This window comes from Hippoglossus hippoglossus, chromosome 17 (assembly GCF_009819705.1).
Source record: "Hippoglossus hippoglossus isolate fHipHip1 chromosome 17, fHipHip1.pri, whole genome shotgun sequence".
Lineage (NCBI taxonomy): Eukaryota > Metazoa > Chordata > Actinopteri > Pleuronectiformes > Pleuronectidae > Hippoglossus > Hippoglossus hippoglossus.
This window is the reverse complement of record NC_047167.1, coordinates 8,927,154-8,943,132: the sequence shown is the minus strand read 5'-3', so window position 1 is coordinate 8,943,132 and position 15,979 is coordinate 8,927,154. Positions and strand designations below refer to the sequence as shown.

The window sequence follows — 15,979 nt, the reverse complement described above, 5'->3', positions numbered from 1 at the left end:
TAAACAAGGAGCTAAACAGCATTTGTATTTCACTGACATGACTCATTCTTCAGATTTGTCAAAGAACGTCTGTGGGCCCTAAATCATGACAACCTACAGCTGTCCTTATCCAGGCTACTGAGAATGACCGGCCACTTTAAAGATACCAAATTGAAACATTTATTTTATATTTATACATTTGTGTTTAAACAAACAGCATTATGCTTAAAAAATTACAATCAATGTTTTATACTGACTTGTCACACAAATGTATTATAAAACAAAAGCAAAAATCATGAATGCACACAAGAGTGTTAAAATTCAATATTTAAAGACTGATATCCCCTCACGAACCCTCGTATTAACGTTGCAATTCAAAAGTGTGTCTATCTACCTGCTTTTCAGTGGAGTCCAACCACGTGGGCGAAGGTGGTGACTCCTCTGTAGTTGGCTCGAGCACACACAAAAAAGCCCAATACTTGGAACAACAAAGAGATATGCCTTTTTATATATGTACATACACACACACATATATAAAGTCTCTGCTGTGTAAAATATTTCAGTCCTGAGGGTTGAAAAGGCAACATAGTTCTCAGCTCAGTGTGGTCCCGTGGTGCTCCGTTCACTGCGCTCGCTGTTTTTGTAGAAACCTCACATGGACGTTCCTTCGGCGATTAAACTGCCGTACTTTTGGTCCCAATATGCGGCCGTGCAAACTCCACAAAGTCATCGATAAGGACAGGCCACGCTCCTAGTGAACAAATAAACACACAAACAAATTTAACCAACTGAATCATGAGACAATATTAAGAGCAACAATGAGAATTCATTCATTCATAGTCTGCATTCGTATCTAGGATATTTTAGTTTCCTTTCTGGATAGTGAGAGGAAGAGAAGACGCATCATCTATCTTTATATGCAGTCTGTGGTGTAAACTATCCCTTAAGGTTGTGAGAGAACGATTGTGGCTCGAAGATGTTTTCACACAGCTGATTACGAGCACTGTACAAACCTTCCTCGTCATAATTCGACATGTCATCTGTGATCATTGTGCTGAAGTCTAGTAAGAGGTTCCAAGTGTCCTTGGGAATTGATCTTTTGTGGTGCTCCTGCAAAAGGTGTAGAGTAAAGTTGAAGCAACACAAGGCGAAATAAAGTGAATGACTTACATCTGCGATTATGAACTTACAACTAAAAATGTGTTCCACAAGTCCAGGAACTTGAATCTTCCAGCCAGTACTAAATTCCAATATGCAATTGCCATCTCTAAATCTGTAAGAAAACCAGAAGTAGGTCAATAAAGATAAAAAAATAAAAAATAAAAAAATAAAAACAGCATATATGTCGAACATCAAGAGACTCTTACCCAAACCTTTCTGGCCAGGATTTTTTGCAAAATTAAATGTAAACTGGTAAAAATCCTTGAACTTCCCATGGTCTTTTAACTCCTGCTCCATCTTTGGCAGCTGAGCTTTTAACTTCTCTATAGTGTCACACCTGAAGAAACAGAAAGCAAAGTGTTAGTTTCACTAGACAAAGAGAAACATTTCAGAGCATTACACAAATCTTCATTTTAATGTAAGGTATTTAATTACGTTTTTTTCTGTACACAAATAGCAGTTACTGGGCGTATCATTGGTTCTATGAGTAATGGTGCAACCCTCTAACCGGCTTTGCAACTGGTTAACCCTTCCCAGTCTTGCCTTCAACACCCTGAGACAGATCTTTGCACTGAATGACCTATCGGCTGGGAGCGATCGCACAGAACCCCAGTGCTTTTGCTGCTCGTCTCCCTTCGGAACGCAGCCACGTGTACCCAAAAGGAGGCCAGCCTGGTCTGCAGTTAGAGAGCTACACGTGAACTCATAGAAGTGGAGTTACATCCAGTAACTACGATTTTCATGTGTGTTAAAATATCAAGTCGACACCGAAGGCCAGGGCAATAAGGGATTGAAGTGATCCCAGCTGGACCCCAGTTATGACCAGTTAAAAGACCAGCAACTGACAAGAATGAACCTGGCAAGCGCTCGACCGGTGGATGGCTTCGTCAACCCCCTGATTTGACAGACAAAGCCCGTCTGAAAAAGATGTTTGAAACCTACGCAGACCCAGTAACCCAACACATCCAACTTGGCAAAGTGTGATTCATTTTGTGATGAGCAAACTATCTTTTTAGCTAATTAATAACATTGTGGCCTTGATCTAATCATTTATAATAATCGAATTATTCATGTTATAAATGCACAAAGTTACTGTCAAAACATGCACACTTAGAGAAAAAAACAAAACAAGCAAACACTTAACAGCACAAACCAAACTTTTAGTTGGCATGAAAATAATAAACACAAATGACATTAATTTCAAGTCCAGCAATTCATGGTGCTTAAGGTCAAAGCCCAGATTATTAGTGTGCACACTTCAGCAGCACAGGAACTAGACCGAAGACAAATGATTTACTACACATTCCTGACTGAGGTCTGAGCTCTACTGGGGTATTTTCTAGGCTACTACTTAATCAAATTAGATTTTAAAAATGACAATGAGAACAGAGTCTCTCTCTTCCGTGTTCTGTCATCTGTCATCTCATAACTTTTCCTGATGGTTTAGGTTTTTGCCATCGCATCTTTTCAGTATCGCAATCAAGATATTTAGGGAGAACGTGTATCAAAAAAGTGAAACATTTTAGAATCATGTCAACATTCTGTTCGTGACACAGACATATTTTCGACAAAAATCCTACTACAATAAAGTCAGTGTTTGAAATATAGTAGGGTTAGGGTGCTTCTGGTCTCAGAGATAATCGTGTTAAAGTCCATCTCACAAAGAACGGAGGAGCCATTTCAGAAGAGAGTCATGTTTGCAAAAATGTTTTCTCACCCCTGTTCGGCCATGCCATCCATGAACTCCAGTTTCGAGAACTCGCACTGTGTTGCTGCCCTGAACTTCCAAGCGATGAGGAGGACACTTATACTGGCCGGATCCAAACCCAGGTCGTCACAGAACTGCTGGATCCCGTCGATGCCGATCTTGTTGTCATCATGAGGATCTAAGGGTGACGTGTGGAGAGAGGGATTGGATTATTAATTAAGTCCATAGTAAATGCATGTTTATTAATCTACTTTCTATAAAAACGTATTCTTATACATCGACCCCATTCATACCAGCTTGAGTGATCAGATCTCCAGTGGCCAGCACCAAGTACAGGTGTGAGCGCACCCGAATGCACCCTGAGATCCAATCACTCAGATCACATTCAGAGGTGGTCTGGTACGCATGTGGCCACATTCTTTTGGCAAATCCGTCCTGGGCCACATGATGTCGTCTGACACGCTACAGTTTGAATGTAATTTTATGCTGCTCACTGTAAACATTTTTGTTGCACTATCACAATTTCAACAGTGACCACCACATAATGACTGATACTTTACTTAAATTCTTAAAATCGTTCTTCATAGCTACACTCATTTATTCATTCAGTCCCTGCTCTCTCTCTCTCTCTCTGTCTCTCTCACATACAAACATTGTCATCAAACACATCTGTAAACCTAGACTGGGTCACAGCAACATCATTTGATCTTTACACACACAAACACAGGTCATGATTATTTGCATATTGAGTGAGGAAGTGGAATCATTTTAGTTTCAGGTGTGAACAGACTAACTTGACACTGTCCCCTTGTGATTGGATGTGTCAGTGCGGATGTTGATGCCAGGGCCAGGTACAAGTCTTTCCATACCTCTGTATCTGTTGTACAGCTGATCGAGCCTCTTCTTGTCTAAAGCTGCCTTTAGATTTGGAACATAGAGCTCTGGACTTTGGAAGAACTTGTCCGTGGCAACGTCTAGTTTCCAGTCATTCTGTGACAAACAGGTCAGCGCGGTCTTCTCATTGGATTGTGTGAATATCATGAACTGGCGAACTTTATCCTTCTGTGAGGACTTCAGCTTGTTCTGCACAAAGACAAAGACACAACATACACTAAACTCAAAAAAAAGCAATGATCAGACTACTGTGAAGAACAGCTGAGTCACATAGATAATAACGTTTCTATAGAGGAATGGGCATATTTATTTATGATTTGTAAAAGGCTAGATATTTCAACAACAAGCTGCATGTGGCTGCAGGATGCTTATCAATCCAAAATGTCACTAATTAACCACGAAGTTTGGTCTGTTTCTGGCACATAAACATCAAACCAGTGGTGGCAGCAGTAAGACATTCTGTAATAACATGCGACCCTGACAGCCGGGACCGGTTTTAAATGTGTCCACGAGCTTGTTTTCAGATTTAAACAACACCAAACCAACAATCTGGTCTTAAACCCGGTGGACAACAACTCACAACTAACGTTGATGCAGAGTGTGTGGTGTTATTTGTCCGATGGCTTAAATGCTAGCAAGCTTAGCTGGCTAACTGGGCTAGTCTCACCGTGAGCTAGTAGGCTAATGCTAACGAAGGGAGGTTTGTTTTCATTGTGCAAAAGGAAATAAATGGTAGATTGGCGCGGCTTCTGGTCTGTGTCGGTCTCCAGAAAGTGCCAGTTAATGTGTGTGAGGGGTAATAACACTAGAAACCTGGCATCAGGGTAAAATAATGGCTCATTTCTCACCATGTTTGTCTTCGCCCGACTCCCTCTCCTCCCATCCAGCTGGCTAATGACTGTAAAGTTATAGTAGTCATGCAAAAAGATTTCTTTTTTCCGGTTGGGGCTTCTCTTTTTCAAAATAAAAGCGCCAAATGAAGAACTCCTGGGTGATGCCATGCCTTAAAATTATAATTTGTTCGCTTTATATTGATTAAATAATATAGCATTGTTTATTAGTGCAACGCCTTATTGACTTTCATAAAGTTGGTTGGTGAAATTTGAAATATTACCACGTGATTTATTCTATTTTGAAGCATCTTGCCGGAAGTGGTTGCGGAAGTGGTGCAACTAAGCTAGCTCGGCTGTTCCGGAGCTGTCAGAAGTCTCTGGATGTTTAAACCTGCTTTACAGAGACTTCGGGACATATGGAGGTCGTACAGACACAGGTTTGTGCCCTGGGTTGTTCTCAACCTGTCTAAAAATGAGAAAACTCTGCGGAAAGTGACGGAGCGCTGCAGGGACAAGGTGGTGCCGGATGAGGAGGTGTCGCGGAGCCTGGTGAAGCTCTTCTCAGCCCTGATCAGGAGCCATGGGGCCGATCACAGGGAACTGCGAGCAGCTCCCTTTACCAGAGAGGTGCCATGTGGCGAAGAAGAGCAGCATGCAGAGAACCCCGTGTGTGGACATGATGCCATGTTACGGTGTCTAGGATTCTGCATTGATCGCCAGCCCAGCACTCTACCCTCTGCAGGAACTGGAGTGTTTGTCACCAAAGGGTTTGTGCCAGGAGGAGCCACAGTGGCCATGTACCCTGGTACAGTGTATCAGGCCTATGAGCCTATCCTCCTCCAGTCCATCTGTAACCCCTTTGTGTTCAGGTGCATCGACGGGGTCTTGGTTGATGGAAACGACAAAGGAATCTCCAGAATGGTGTTCAGGTCCTGCAGCGGCAGGGACAGACTGGGGCCCTTCATGATGAGTGACACCAGCTGGCTGACAGCCACTCCACACAACCCACTGGCTGTGGGTCAGTATGTGAACAACTGCTCCAACGAGCGTCCTGCCAACGTGTGCTACCAGGAGTATGATGTGCCAGACAAGTTTCCCATTGAGCTCTACCAATACCTCCCCAATGTCAACTACAGCCAGGACACACGGAGGCCCCTGCGCTGTGTTGTCCTTGTGTCACTCAGAGACATTGCAGCAGGGGAGGAACTCTTCTCCAACTACTTCACGATTGTGCATTAGAACTTAAACATACTCCGCCTGCTACTGTCAGAACTGAAGATAAATTATATTTTTGAAAATCAATCGACATTGATATCATTATTTCTATTTCATTTTCAGCAACACTCTTTGTACACTCTTAAATACTCATTACGGAATATAGATGAAATACGTCTCACACTCCAAAAAAATGTTGTTTGTATTATATAATAAACTTCCATGTAACTTTTTACATAAATTCAATGTAAAGGGTCAGATTAATTAAGTTTTGAAATGTAATGTAGGAATATAAAGAAGGGATCCAACTTTATTTTGTGGATGTGCACTGTTACACCTGGAATACATTCCACTTCTGTCCGTCCTGGGGCGACTTGCAACTCTTTCTAAGGTCTCTGTGTTTTTTCCCCCTGTTAGAGGGGGTGCTTGGAGGAGTTTTCCCCCACCCTTGGCAATGGGTAACAACAGAGGATACCACACCTGAAATAAAAAAGCCCCATGAAATAAAAACTGATTTGTGAATATTGGCTCGATAAAATTTGATCGATTGATCAAGTGGGCCGGGAAATAGGATCAGCATGTTCCAGACCTAAACACAGGCAGGAAAGAGTTATTTATATGTTATACTGAAAAAATACATAAATACTTTGATTTAAATCCATTCCATTAAGGATCTGCATTCAAAATATTACATGAGCAAAATTATAAATGGGCAAAAATACACCTAAATATCCAGAAATAAAAATAGCCATTATTCAGAGGGTTAAGTCTGTACTAACCAAAATCTTAATGTTACTGGATTGTGATTGCTGCTGTATTTCTGGAGACAATATGTTAGAGTTTGAGATGGGTATAGTTTGTTAACAGTGTATCAAAGTGCTCCTGTGTTTCAGTTGACGACTTTTGACGTTTGAAGTTTTAAAGAAACTGGTAACTAAGTACCTCAAAATTGCACCCCCTTCTTAAATAGCAGTGCTGAGATCCACCACAGTAATGGAAACTTGGAAAAGCAGCAGTGAAGTGATCATAAACTGAGCTTTGCTTAGGGGGAGGGACCAAGAGCTCAGTTACAAGCCCAATTTTAGGAGGTTTAAAAGCTATAATCACTGCACGAAGATTCATGCACATTATTTGTCCATTAGGGATCAAAGTGAAGTTCATTCACAACTGCAACAGTAAGGGGACATTCCTTAAACACAGCCACAGTTAAATGGACTCGAAAGAAGTCAACTCTTTTACTTGGAGCCACGACCAATTGATGGCAAAGGTGACTCAGATGATTGGAACCTGGAAAACAGAAAGAAAGAAAGTGGTAGTGGTAGAGGAAGTACTCAATTATTTGAGTTAAGTGAAAGTACAAATAAAGTGACGAATGTTTACTCAAGTAAAAGTAAAAGTGGCATTGAAAGTTTCTACTTGATCAAGTAAGTAAGTACTTGCTTTTAAATATAATTTAAGTATTAAAGGTAAAAGTACTTGACGAGTGTAGCCTGTTCCCTAGTGCAACAATCTACTATATCTTTATGGCTGGATGAATGAATGAATAAATGAATGAAAACATTTGAGGTGTTTCTTCACCAGTGATGCTTATGCTGTAGATGTACTCTGCTCTCATTGGAGGAGGCAGAGTTTAATGTTGCCTGCATGCTCTGATTGGATCAGTGGAACAATTCCCCTCTTTGTAATGATTGCTTTTAAAAATATAAAAACAATCAGAACGTATAACACTATGCACTGTGAAAGTATAGTGTAATATAAACATATAGTCATTGTTATTTATAAATATTTGTTGACATATGTAGTGGAGTAAATGTACCCCATATTGAATCTACAATAAGTACAGATACATGAAAAATGTACTTTGTTACACATTATTTGGTCACAGTGAAATTAATTGCACTCTTTAACGTCACTGAGAAACACGGGAAGACTCTGACAGACACAAAACATCATGTTTGGTGTAACAGTGTAATGCAGAACCATGTGAAAAATTAGATGCTGGATTTTCTATATTAGGTTTAGAGTGACCAAAGTGGGAGCCTTACCCGGATATTATTTCTTACATCATGTTTAAAATAAAAAAACTTGATTGTTAAGACCGGTTAGCAGGTTTCTTCAGTGTATTCTGTAGAGTACACTCTGTACTTTTCCGTCTGCTCTACCTGCTCCAGTATACACACAACGTATGAATGACAGGCATTGTGAACATATTGAACACTGAAAGGATATATTGAACAGTCTAGGAGCTGTGGTGAACTCACTGCTATCTAATATATCTCTATAATACATCTCTATGAACGCAGGACAAAAGGTAGTATGATGACAAACACTGCAGACTAGACTTCATCCTAACTAAAAATAATCGCGTGATGATGAGTCAGTTTTGTTCTTTGTTCTTCACATCTATTTATTTTTCCATTTCTCCCACGTGTTCGGCCTCACGCAAACCGAATCGCCAAAATTGTTGCACAACCTCGTCAGGAGGAATTTTGACCTGTCGGGGACACTGTACCGGCCCTAGCACCAACTATTACTGCAATATCCTTCCGCTGATAAATATAGTCTGGAACAATTTTCTAATTTGTATCGGTGATTGGCACATATTTCTTTATATAGCCGATGTAGAGTCAAACACGGTGTGCTCCAAAAATTATGTCCGTCAACTGGGACGAAACTGTGGACGGAACTGAGCATTACGTTCCTGGGTGAAAATAGTCCGGCTGTATAAAGGCACGCGGCGTCGCCACCAGCGATCTTTCCAGTTGCATGCTGAAGTTGGGAACAGACCATGTCTTGTGATCCTGCTGAACAAAACAGGTAGACACTCATATTCTGTCCTGCTTTTTCTAACAATACTCGATGTTGAGATGTAATTAACCGTGTAACGGCGACGTTTGCCACCTGTTTTGTCGAATTAGTGATAAAATCGCTGGCTAAGTGTCGGGGGCGCTCTGGATGCTAACCCGTTAGCTTTGTGAATTAAGCTAACACCGCAGTTCTAAATAATCACCAGCCACGCAAGCATGATCGGTTTATAGTATATGCTGAAGAATTATAATAAGTGAAACGTCATTTTTATTGATGGTGGCCGGTGGTGGTGAGCGGATCCGTCGGGGGCAGGCTGCAGATCGGCCTCGTTTTCAGGCAGCGCAGGCCCAGCGGTCCGACATATTGGTTAACAGGCAGCGAAGCGGAGCACCCCTGAAAGTGGAGTTAGCTCGACCAGTTAGCACAGGGGGCATGTGATCCGATGTGGATGCACGTCAATGTTACATAACCGCAGATTTAGTGGAGAAAGTGGAGCCCCCCTCGTAAAATGCCATACGTGCAACCCAGCGAAGCTCCGCGCTGTAACGAGATACTTTGGGCGTAACCCGAAATACCGGGAATCCGGTGATTACTCATCGTACGTGTGCCTTTATGGATTCAGTGAGGCAAAGTGCAACTTTTGGAGTTCTTTGCGACCGGTCTAACAAGTCTAATGGCGGCCGCCATACAACCACACACGTGGTGGGAACGACTGCTCGCTGTACATCTGTTAACTAGTATATATTTAAGACCTTTTGTTCTTTATCTGTGATGACGTTAATGTTACAATTAAACACAGTGACATAAGTACATTTTACATATGTCTCTTGTATTCCACAGCTCAAGAGAGAATGTGGGACCGGAATCAATGGAGCCTGATGGCGTCATCGAGGTAACTACATGATAATACAGAGTTTTGATGCTCCGTCAATATGTACTTTCATTCACAGGATATTGCTCCTTGTGTTTTCCAGAGCAACTGGAACGAGATTACGGACAACTTTGATGATATGAACCTGAAAGAGACTCTTCTCCGGGGAATCTATGCGTACGGTTTTGAAAAACCATCTGCCATTCAACAGAGGGCAATCATCCCTTGCATCAAAGGTACATAAACCTAATTTACCCATAAATTGTTTAGAATTAAGTGAGTAGTTAACAATTGAGTGAAATGATGTTTACCATCTTTCGGGACTTACCCAATAATGGGGATAACTTTTTTTCACTGATCACTCAATATTATAAACTCTGTCTCAGCTGAAGCATCAGAAATATCCTGTGTTAAATGCATTGAGGCAGTGTTGATTTGACTATCAATTACATTTTAGACTTTTTTAGCACTGTTAGGATTGAGTTTTTTTTTAACATCAAATATTCCCTGTCCCATTGCCGTTAGGCTTCGATGTCATTGCCCAAGCCCAGTCAGGTACTGGCAAGACGGCCACGTTTGCCATCTCTATCTTGCAGCAGTTGGACATTGCTCAGAAGGAGACTCAGGCTCTGGTGTTGGCTCCCACTAGAGAGCTGGCTCAGCAGGTATGCTGTTCCTGAGGTCAAGATAGCCTCAGTCTCTCAGACCTAGGCAGCATATTGAGGACACTGATTCAAATACTAAGGTAATATTCGCTCCAAATTTGTAACAAAGTGTCCTCTGAGGATTGGTGTAGTCTCTGTCCATGGCTACATTGGTCTCAAAGGTGATCTGGCTCCATTTATTTGATTGTACCTGTGTTGCTCTAGAAAACTAGGTGATATGATGCTTTACCATCTTTCGGGACTGACTTAAAATGCTGAGTTTCTTTATTACACTGATCACCATGAACAGTTCTAGACTTTTGAGTTTGCATGTTCTGCTGTGCCCCGTGTACGACATTATCCTGAGGTGGTTTTTTGTTTTTATTACTGTCTCATTAGATTCAGAAAGTAATTCTGGCTCTGGGTGACTACATGGGGGCATCCTGCCATGCTTGCATCGGAGGGACCAATCTCCGTAACGAGATACAGAAGCTCACGTCTGAGGCCCCTCACATAGTGGTGGGCACACCAGGGCGTGTGTTCGACATGGTTAACAGGACACATCTTTGTAAGTATCACATGTCCTGTTTAGCAGAAAAGCTTTTGACTGAACTCTGCCACTTCTAACAACAAAATGTCTTGCACAGGCCCAAAATGGATCAAGATGTTTGTTTTGGATGAAGCTGATGAGATGTTGAGTCGAGGGTTCAAAGACCAGATCTATGAGATCTTCCAGAAACTGAGCACAAACATTCAAGTAAGGATAATTTGTGTACAGGCGCAGCAGACGACTATGAAACCCTTCTGCATTAACAGAAGTCTGCTATAATTGTGTGATCCAGATTTGATCTGTTTCATGCAATAATGCTAGCAAACTATTGCGTGGAAGGAGATCCATATGCACTGCACTGAAAATGAGATGTGGTCGAACCTCTTTCTTAATGTTCATTGGCTACTTTTCTCAAGGTGAAGTGCCACAATTGAGTCTGCACTTAAACAAATAACTATTGTCACACTGCATTTCATTTTTGACCGGTTATTGACCGAGTCTTATAAAACTCATTATTCTTTTCCTTCAGGTGGTTCTGCTCTCTGCCACGATGCCATTAGATGTGTTGGAGGTGACCAAGAAGTTCATGCGAGAACCTATTCGCATCTTGGTGAAGAAAGAAGAGCTTACCCTCGAGGGTATCAAGCAATTCTACATAAATGTGGAGCGAGAGGTGGGTTAGCTGATCAGTCACCCAGTTTGTTGTGTTTTTGAACATCATAGATCAGTCTTCTCTTTAAAGCACTCTGCTAAAACTGCAGGAGCCAAACCTCCGGTTTAGCTCATGTGGCCGTGTAAGCATGGGTACACCAGGGAAGGAAATTAAAGACACAGTATCAGAAATGAGGCTTGGAGGGACCTCTTTCTTAATGTCCAATGTCCTTTGTCTCACGATCCTGTGTTACATCTCGGCTGATTTTATCACGGAGTTAAATGGCTGTTTGATACCTCTTCCCCCCCCCTTTGACAGTGCATGACTTGTGTTTTTTTTTTTTGTGGATGTCTGCAGGAGTGGAAGCTGGACACCCTGTGTGATCTGTATGAGACTCTCACCATCACTCAGGCTGTCATTTTCCTCAACACAAGGAGAAAAGTCGACTGGTTGACTGAGAAGATGCACGCTAGAGACTTCACTGTCTCTGCCTTGGTATAACCTGTTCTACATCAGAATACTCCTATTTTGCTTGTCTCTGCTTGTTGGTATTGCCGTTGCACATTTTCTCTCTAATAAAAAAAGTCTCTTCACAGCATGGTGACATGGACCAGAAGGAGCGTGACGTCATTATGAGGGAGTTTAGATCTGGCTCAAGCAGAGTGTTGATCACAACTGATCTTCTGGTTAGTATGGGGTGCAATATGGTGGGGGGGTAGGGTAGTAATGTATGAAGGACACAACTGATCAATTCAGTTAAAACCAAAAGTTTTTAAATCTTGCAACAGTCCAAAAATGACCAAGCAATCTCAACTTTTGGTAGAATAGGGCTCGCGCTCCACAATGAGTTCTTCTAAAGTAGGAATCTGTTACTTTTTCGCGAGCGACAACACCATGTGCACAAATAATCTCATCTGTCTTGGCTTGAATGTAATTTTAAATACCTAGTTTCTTTTTGTCAGGCTCGTGGGATTGATGTCCAGCAGGTTTCCTTGGTCATTAACTATGACCTTCCTACAAACCGAGAGAACTACATTCATAGGTAAGACAAAATCTCATACACTGCCAAATTTGCACCTCAGTCTTCTGTGCGACTATAACACGACTCAACTTGTCTCTCCAGAATTGGTCGTGGTGGCCGTTTTGGCAGGAAAGGAGTTGCTATCAACTTCGTCACTGAGGAAGACAAGAGGATTCTTCGGGACATCGAGACGTTTTACAATACAACCGTGGACGAGATGCCAATGAATGTGGCCGACCTGATTTGAGCCCCAGGATCTTTCGTTTTGGTTTTTTTAACGCAGTGATAGCGGTCGTTCCACTTGCATTGTGCTTATATTATTCCAGGGGGAGAAAACTTGTCGATGCTAAACCTTGGGATCAGAATTGTGGTAGGTGTTAAAAGCGAGGTGACTTCTATGGTGGTTCTTCTCTGACACTTGTAGATTCTAACCTTGACAGACGGCTGGTTGGAGCTACAAAGCCATGGGGTCTGAAAACGTTATGGTTCTTTTGAGGTATTTCTTTCCATGTTCATTTAAGATGCGTGTAGTTGATGTTCTCCACCATTTAGTAATTTACTTGTGGACTAAAAGGTATAAGTGCTGTATAAAGTCTGCAAATTATGTTATGCTAACATATATGCGGTGTATTGTGGGCCTGCTTAAATAGAGGCACTTGTCATAGTATAGATTCACTTGCTTTTTGTTATCTTTTGTGACTGTTAATTTTAATGTTTTTTTATCCCACTTCATAATTCCTCACTGGTTGGCCATAGTTTGCTGACGTGGTTTTACCCTTACAGAGTATATTGCTTCCGCCCCGTGACTACTTTTCAGATTTCCTTTTCCCTAGAATTGTAGGAATGTCTTAATAAACTGAAATTGCTGTAAGGAAACTCCCTTTGTCTTGGTCTTAATGCGTGGCCACTGTTAAAAATGGTATCTTCAAGTACCATCTGGAGTTTGAAAGCAACCTATTAACATAGCAGTGTCTAGGTTTGGAGAGTTGTGTTGCAGCACCACCTACTGGCAAGCCAGCTGTAAGACCTTAACTAAGCATGTTGATTCACAGTAAAAAGGAAATGCTGAACATGTAAAAAACAGCTAACATGTCTAATGTAACTATTTCCATAAACTGCATTTTAAGACCCTTTGAGCACTGAAGCAATATACTGATGGATGTACTTCAAATTTAGATTAATTTTGCATCCTGTTTTTTTATATTTTAAAAATGACCTATTTTTAACAGGATTCATTAAATAGTTTAACAAATTATGCAAGGAATTTCAGAAAATGCAAAATACTCAATTCTACCCATATATTCTTTGATTGTATCTGCGGTGTCATGTTTGTTTTTCATGCACTGATTTAAGTTAAGATTAGTTTTAGTTATTTACTAAAGTAAAACGTTCTTAGGCTTGATTTTGTAAGACCATTTTTAAAAAAAAACATTTAATTAGTTTCTGAATATTTAGAGGATACAACCTCAGGCCTGATTGCTTAAGCTATGCTGTCATGACTGGAATGAATTTTTAACACCTGATTCCTGCAATACGGAGTTTTTAAAATTGTGCAGTGTTAACTGTTACCCCTTAAACTTAAAACATTTGAATATAATACAGCCTGTTGTCTGAACTGTAAATCAGAAATAAGCCAACCTAAGCATAAATAATGGAAACTAGTCCAAAGGTAATAAAGTCCACCCCACTGTTTGTTCGGCTCATGTCACATGTTAATATTAATTCGTGAGAATTAAAGGTGCCGGAGAGTTTTGTAACCATTGGACAGAATCTTGCTATTTTCCTCATTTACAGTGTGATAAGATAAACATATTCTGGCTGCAGTTTTATATTGAGCATGCAGTCATGAGCGTGCTTTAAATTTTCAAATTCTCAGCAAAAAAGCATGTAAGTAATGTTTCCCAAAATGCAACCAAAATTTATCTAATCTGATTAATCCACACCGTTTAACCAATCCGGTTTTAGACTGAGTTACACCCACCTACCTAATTAACACGTGGACACAGAATTACAGAAATAAATACACATTGAATACAATAGCCTTTTTATCAAACTATTTGTTTTCTAATTAGTTTATTTTTGGATTTATTTATTAACATTTTTTTGTGGCAACATCTATAATAACTATGAAAACCGAGTGAGAAGGCCTGATTTACGTTCTTCTAGTGTCACCATGTGGTAAATCCTGTGTGTTGCTGGTTACAACCACCCTCATGTGACATTTGTTTTCAAAGAGACAGTATTTCAAATTTTCTATAGTTAAACCTCACCTGTGGGCCTCAGGTAGTACAATGACTATATTTATCATGCCAACTTTCATGAACGCAATTATTTTCCTTAGCCACCTTTTGGGAGGCGACTAAAGAAGAGCCTAATTGATTGAGTTTCTGATTACTTACCTGTAAGTCAGCGGCTGATGCTCAGTAATGATCCCTCGGGTTAATCTAAAAATAACAGCACAGCTCACATGTCCTACATGGTATCACATTTTCTAAATTAAATCTAAATAGAACTGCATGTTCATCATATTTGAGGGAGTTTCTTAAAAATACACGCGCAGGCAGTTTGTGCACTTTTTATAAACATGTCGGCAGGTGGTTGTGTTTTTAGTCTCGTCTAAATCCATTGTGTGAATTATTCCTCTTTATGTGTTTCCGTGGAAACAGGGCAGCTGTTTGGAGCACAGCTAATCCGGACCACATCACATTTCAGGAAGAGGTGCCATAAATAAATTTATAGACAAAGGAGGAGAGGACAACGCTCTCGTGACCTTAAACTTGTACACACTGACATTTATAGCAGCCTGTGAGGGGAGTAAAGTGACTGTAGCCAATCAGAGCTGATGTTTGTTCACAATTTACTTGATTTGTTGATGTACCGATACTAATAATCAGTGAGATGAGGTTTACTGTAACATGGAATAATCTGAATGAGGAAACGTGTCTGCAGCAGAAAAGAGTATATACACGACACTGTGAGAAATTCTTAAGCAGGACGTTAATTGTAGTTTATGCCAAGCTGAGCTAACCAGATGATGGTACAGATATAAAAGTGGTTATAGTGCCAGTGTAAAACAAACCAGCGTCCTTTGTTATGTTCATAATACTACTGTGGACAAATAATGTTGTCTTTAACATTTTTTACTAATATATCCAGTATCAACATATTTGCAATTTTCCACATAAATAAACAATGTATTCTAATTATGTAAATAGAAAACTAATCTGAAAAACCTACTTTTTTCCTTCCAAATGTATTTGCTGTTGCAAATTAGTTGCATAAAAACATAATTTGTTGAAAGCAGGCTTATACCAAAACAGGGTGTTCTTTATAAAGGGGACGCTCGCTTGTTCACCATGAGGTTAAAAAGTAACTGGTGCCTGGCAGTAGAATAAGTGCATTAGATAACTCCTGTGTTACATGTCAGACATGTTATGTTTGTATTTTGGACTGATTAAACTAATGAGATAACATATTATTAATGAATCCGCTTTAGAAGTGTAGTGGCGGGCACATGCCCAGGTTTCCAGTTTTTGCACTTCGCTAAGCAGACTGTTGAATTGATTCCTTTAACTGGAAGTTTGACTAAACTTTCAATCTGTGTGTCATGCTCCTGTTGCCCAAGGAAGGAATCTCCTGCAAT

General features: G+C 40.5%; 3 protein-coding genes and 4 non-coding genes across 7 annotated transcripts; 6 read left to right on the top strand and 1 right to left on the bottom strand.

The window, feature by feature from the left end:
* Positions 1 to 145: 145 nt before the first annotated feature.
* On the bottom strand, positions 146 to 4,692 carry dcun1d1 (DCN1, defective in cullin neddylation 1, domain containing 1 (S. cerevisiae)). The gene is made up of 7 exons (XM_034614785.1): positions 4,591 to 4,692; positions 3,718 to 3,931; positions 2,858 to 3,026; positions 1,347 to 1,477; positions 1,170 to 1,252; positions 993 to 1,089; positions 146 to 730 (listed from the first exon to the last, which is right to left on the bottom strand). Exons 1-7 carry the CDS (start codon positions 4,591 to 4,593, stop codon positions 654 to 656), a joined length of 774 nt encoding a protein of 257 aa, XP_034470676.1. The 5' UTR covers positions 4,594 to 4,692; the 3' UTR covers positions 146 to 653.
* A 213-nt stretch (positions 4,693 to 4,905) lies between these two features.
* setd9 (SET domain containing 9) lies at positions 4,906 to 5,877 on the top strand. Its single transcript, XM_034614784.1, has one exon. It carries the CDS (start codon positions 4,957 to 4,959, stop codon positions 5,812 to 5,814), a length of 858 nt encoding a protein of 285 aa, XP_034470675.1. The 5' UTR covers positions 4,906 to 4,956; the 3' UTR covers positions 5,815 to 5,877.
* Positions 5,878 to 8,460: 2,583 nt separating this feature from the next.
* On the top strand, positions 8,461 to 13,212 carry eif4a2 (eukaryotic translation initiation factor 4A). Its single transcript, XM_034614783.1, has 11 exons — positions 8,461 to 8,607; positions 9,439 to 9,490; positions 9,573 to 9,705; positions 9,995 to 10,134; positions 10,513 to 10,681; positions 10,761 to 10,870; positions 11,193 to 11,336; positions 11,673 to 11,810; positions 11,912 to 12,001; positions 12,278 to 12,357; positions 12,439 to 13,212. The coding sequence occupies exons 1-11, from the start codon at positions 8,579 to 8,581 to the stop codon at positions 12,581 to 12,583; spliced, it is 1,230 nt and encodes a 409-aa protein (XP_034470674.1). The 5' UTR covers positions 8,461 to 8,578; the 3' UTR covers positions 12,584 to 13,212.
* Positions 9,763 to 9,833, top strand: LOC117778973. The gene has a single exon (XR_004616877.1). It is a non-coding gene; the product is annotated as a small nucleolar RNA SNORD2 (small nucleolar RNA).
* On the top strand, positions 10,345 to 10,416 carry LOC117778972. Its single transcript, XR_004616876.1, has one exon. It is a non-coding gene; the product is annotated as a small nucleolar RNA SNORD2 (small nucleolar RNA).
* On the top strand, positions 10,913 to 11,095 carry LOC117778971. The gene has a single exon (XR_004616875.1). It is a non-coding gene; the product is annotated as a small nucleolar RNA SNORA81 (small nucleolar RNA).
* Positions 11,391 to 11,572, top strand: LOC117778970. The gene has a single exon (XR_004616874.1). It is a non-coding gene; the product is annotated as a small nucleolar RNA SNORA81 (small nucleolar RNA).
* Positions 13,213 to 15,979: the final 2,767 nt, after the last annotated feature.

What these genes read in the sequence shown, in the direction of transcription:
- setd9 (XM_034614784.1), top strand. Translation starts at nt 4,957, where the DNA reads ATGTTTAAACCTGCTTTACAGAGACTTCGGGACATATGGAGGTCGTAC.
- dcun1d1 (XM_034614785.1), bottom strand. An exon ending in GCTGTACAACAGATACAGAG is followed by an intron (nt 3,027 to 3,717) that starts GTATGGAAAGAC and finishes CGTCACCCTTAG; the next exon opens with ATCCTCATGATGACAACAAG. An exon ending in TCCTGGCCAGAAAGGTTTGG is followed by an intron (nt 1,253 to 1,346) that starts GTAAGAGTCTCT and finishes GTTTTCTTACAG; the next exon opens with ATTTAGAGATGGCAATTGCA.
- eif4a2 (XM_034614783.1), top strand. Translation starts at nt 8,579, where the DNA reads ATGTCTTGTGATCCTGCTGAACAAAACAG. An exon ending in CTAGAGAGCTGGCTCAGCAG is followed by an intron (nt 10,135 to 10,512) that starts GTATGCTGTTCC and finishes CTGTCTCATTAG; the next exon opens with ATTCAGAAAGTAATTCTGGC. An exon ending in TGATCACAACTGATCTTCTG is followed by an intron (nt 12,002 to 12,277) that starts GTTAGTATGGGG and finishes TCTTTTTGTCAG; the next exon opens with GCTCGTGGGATTGATGTCCA.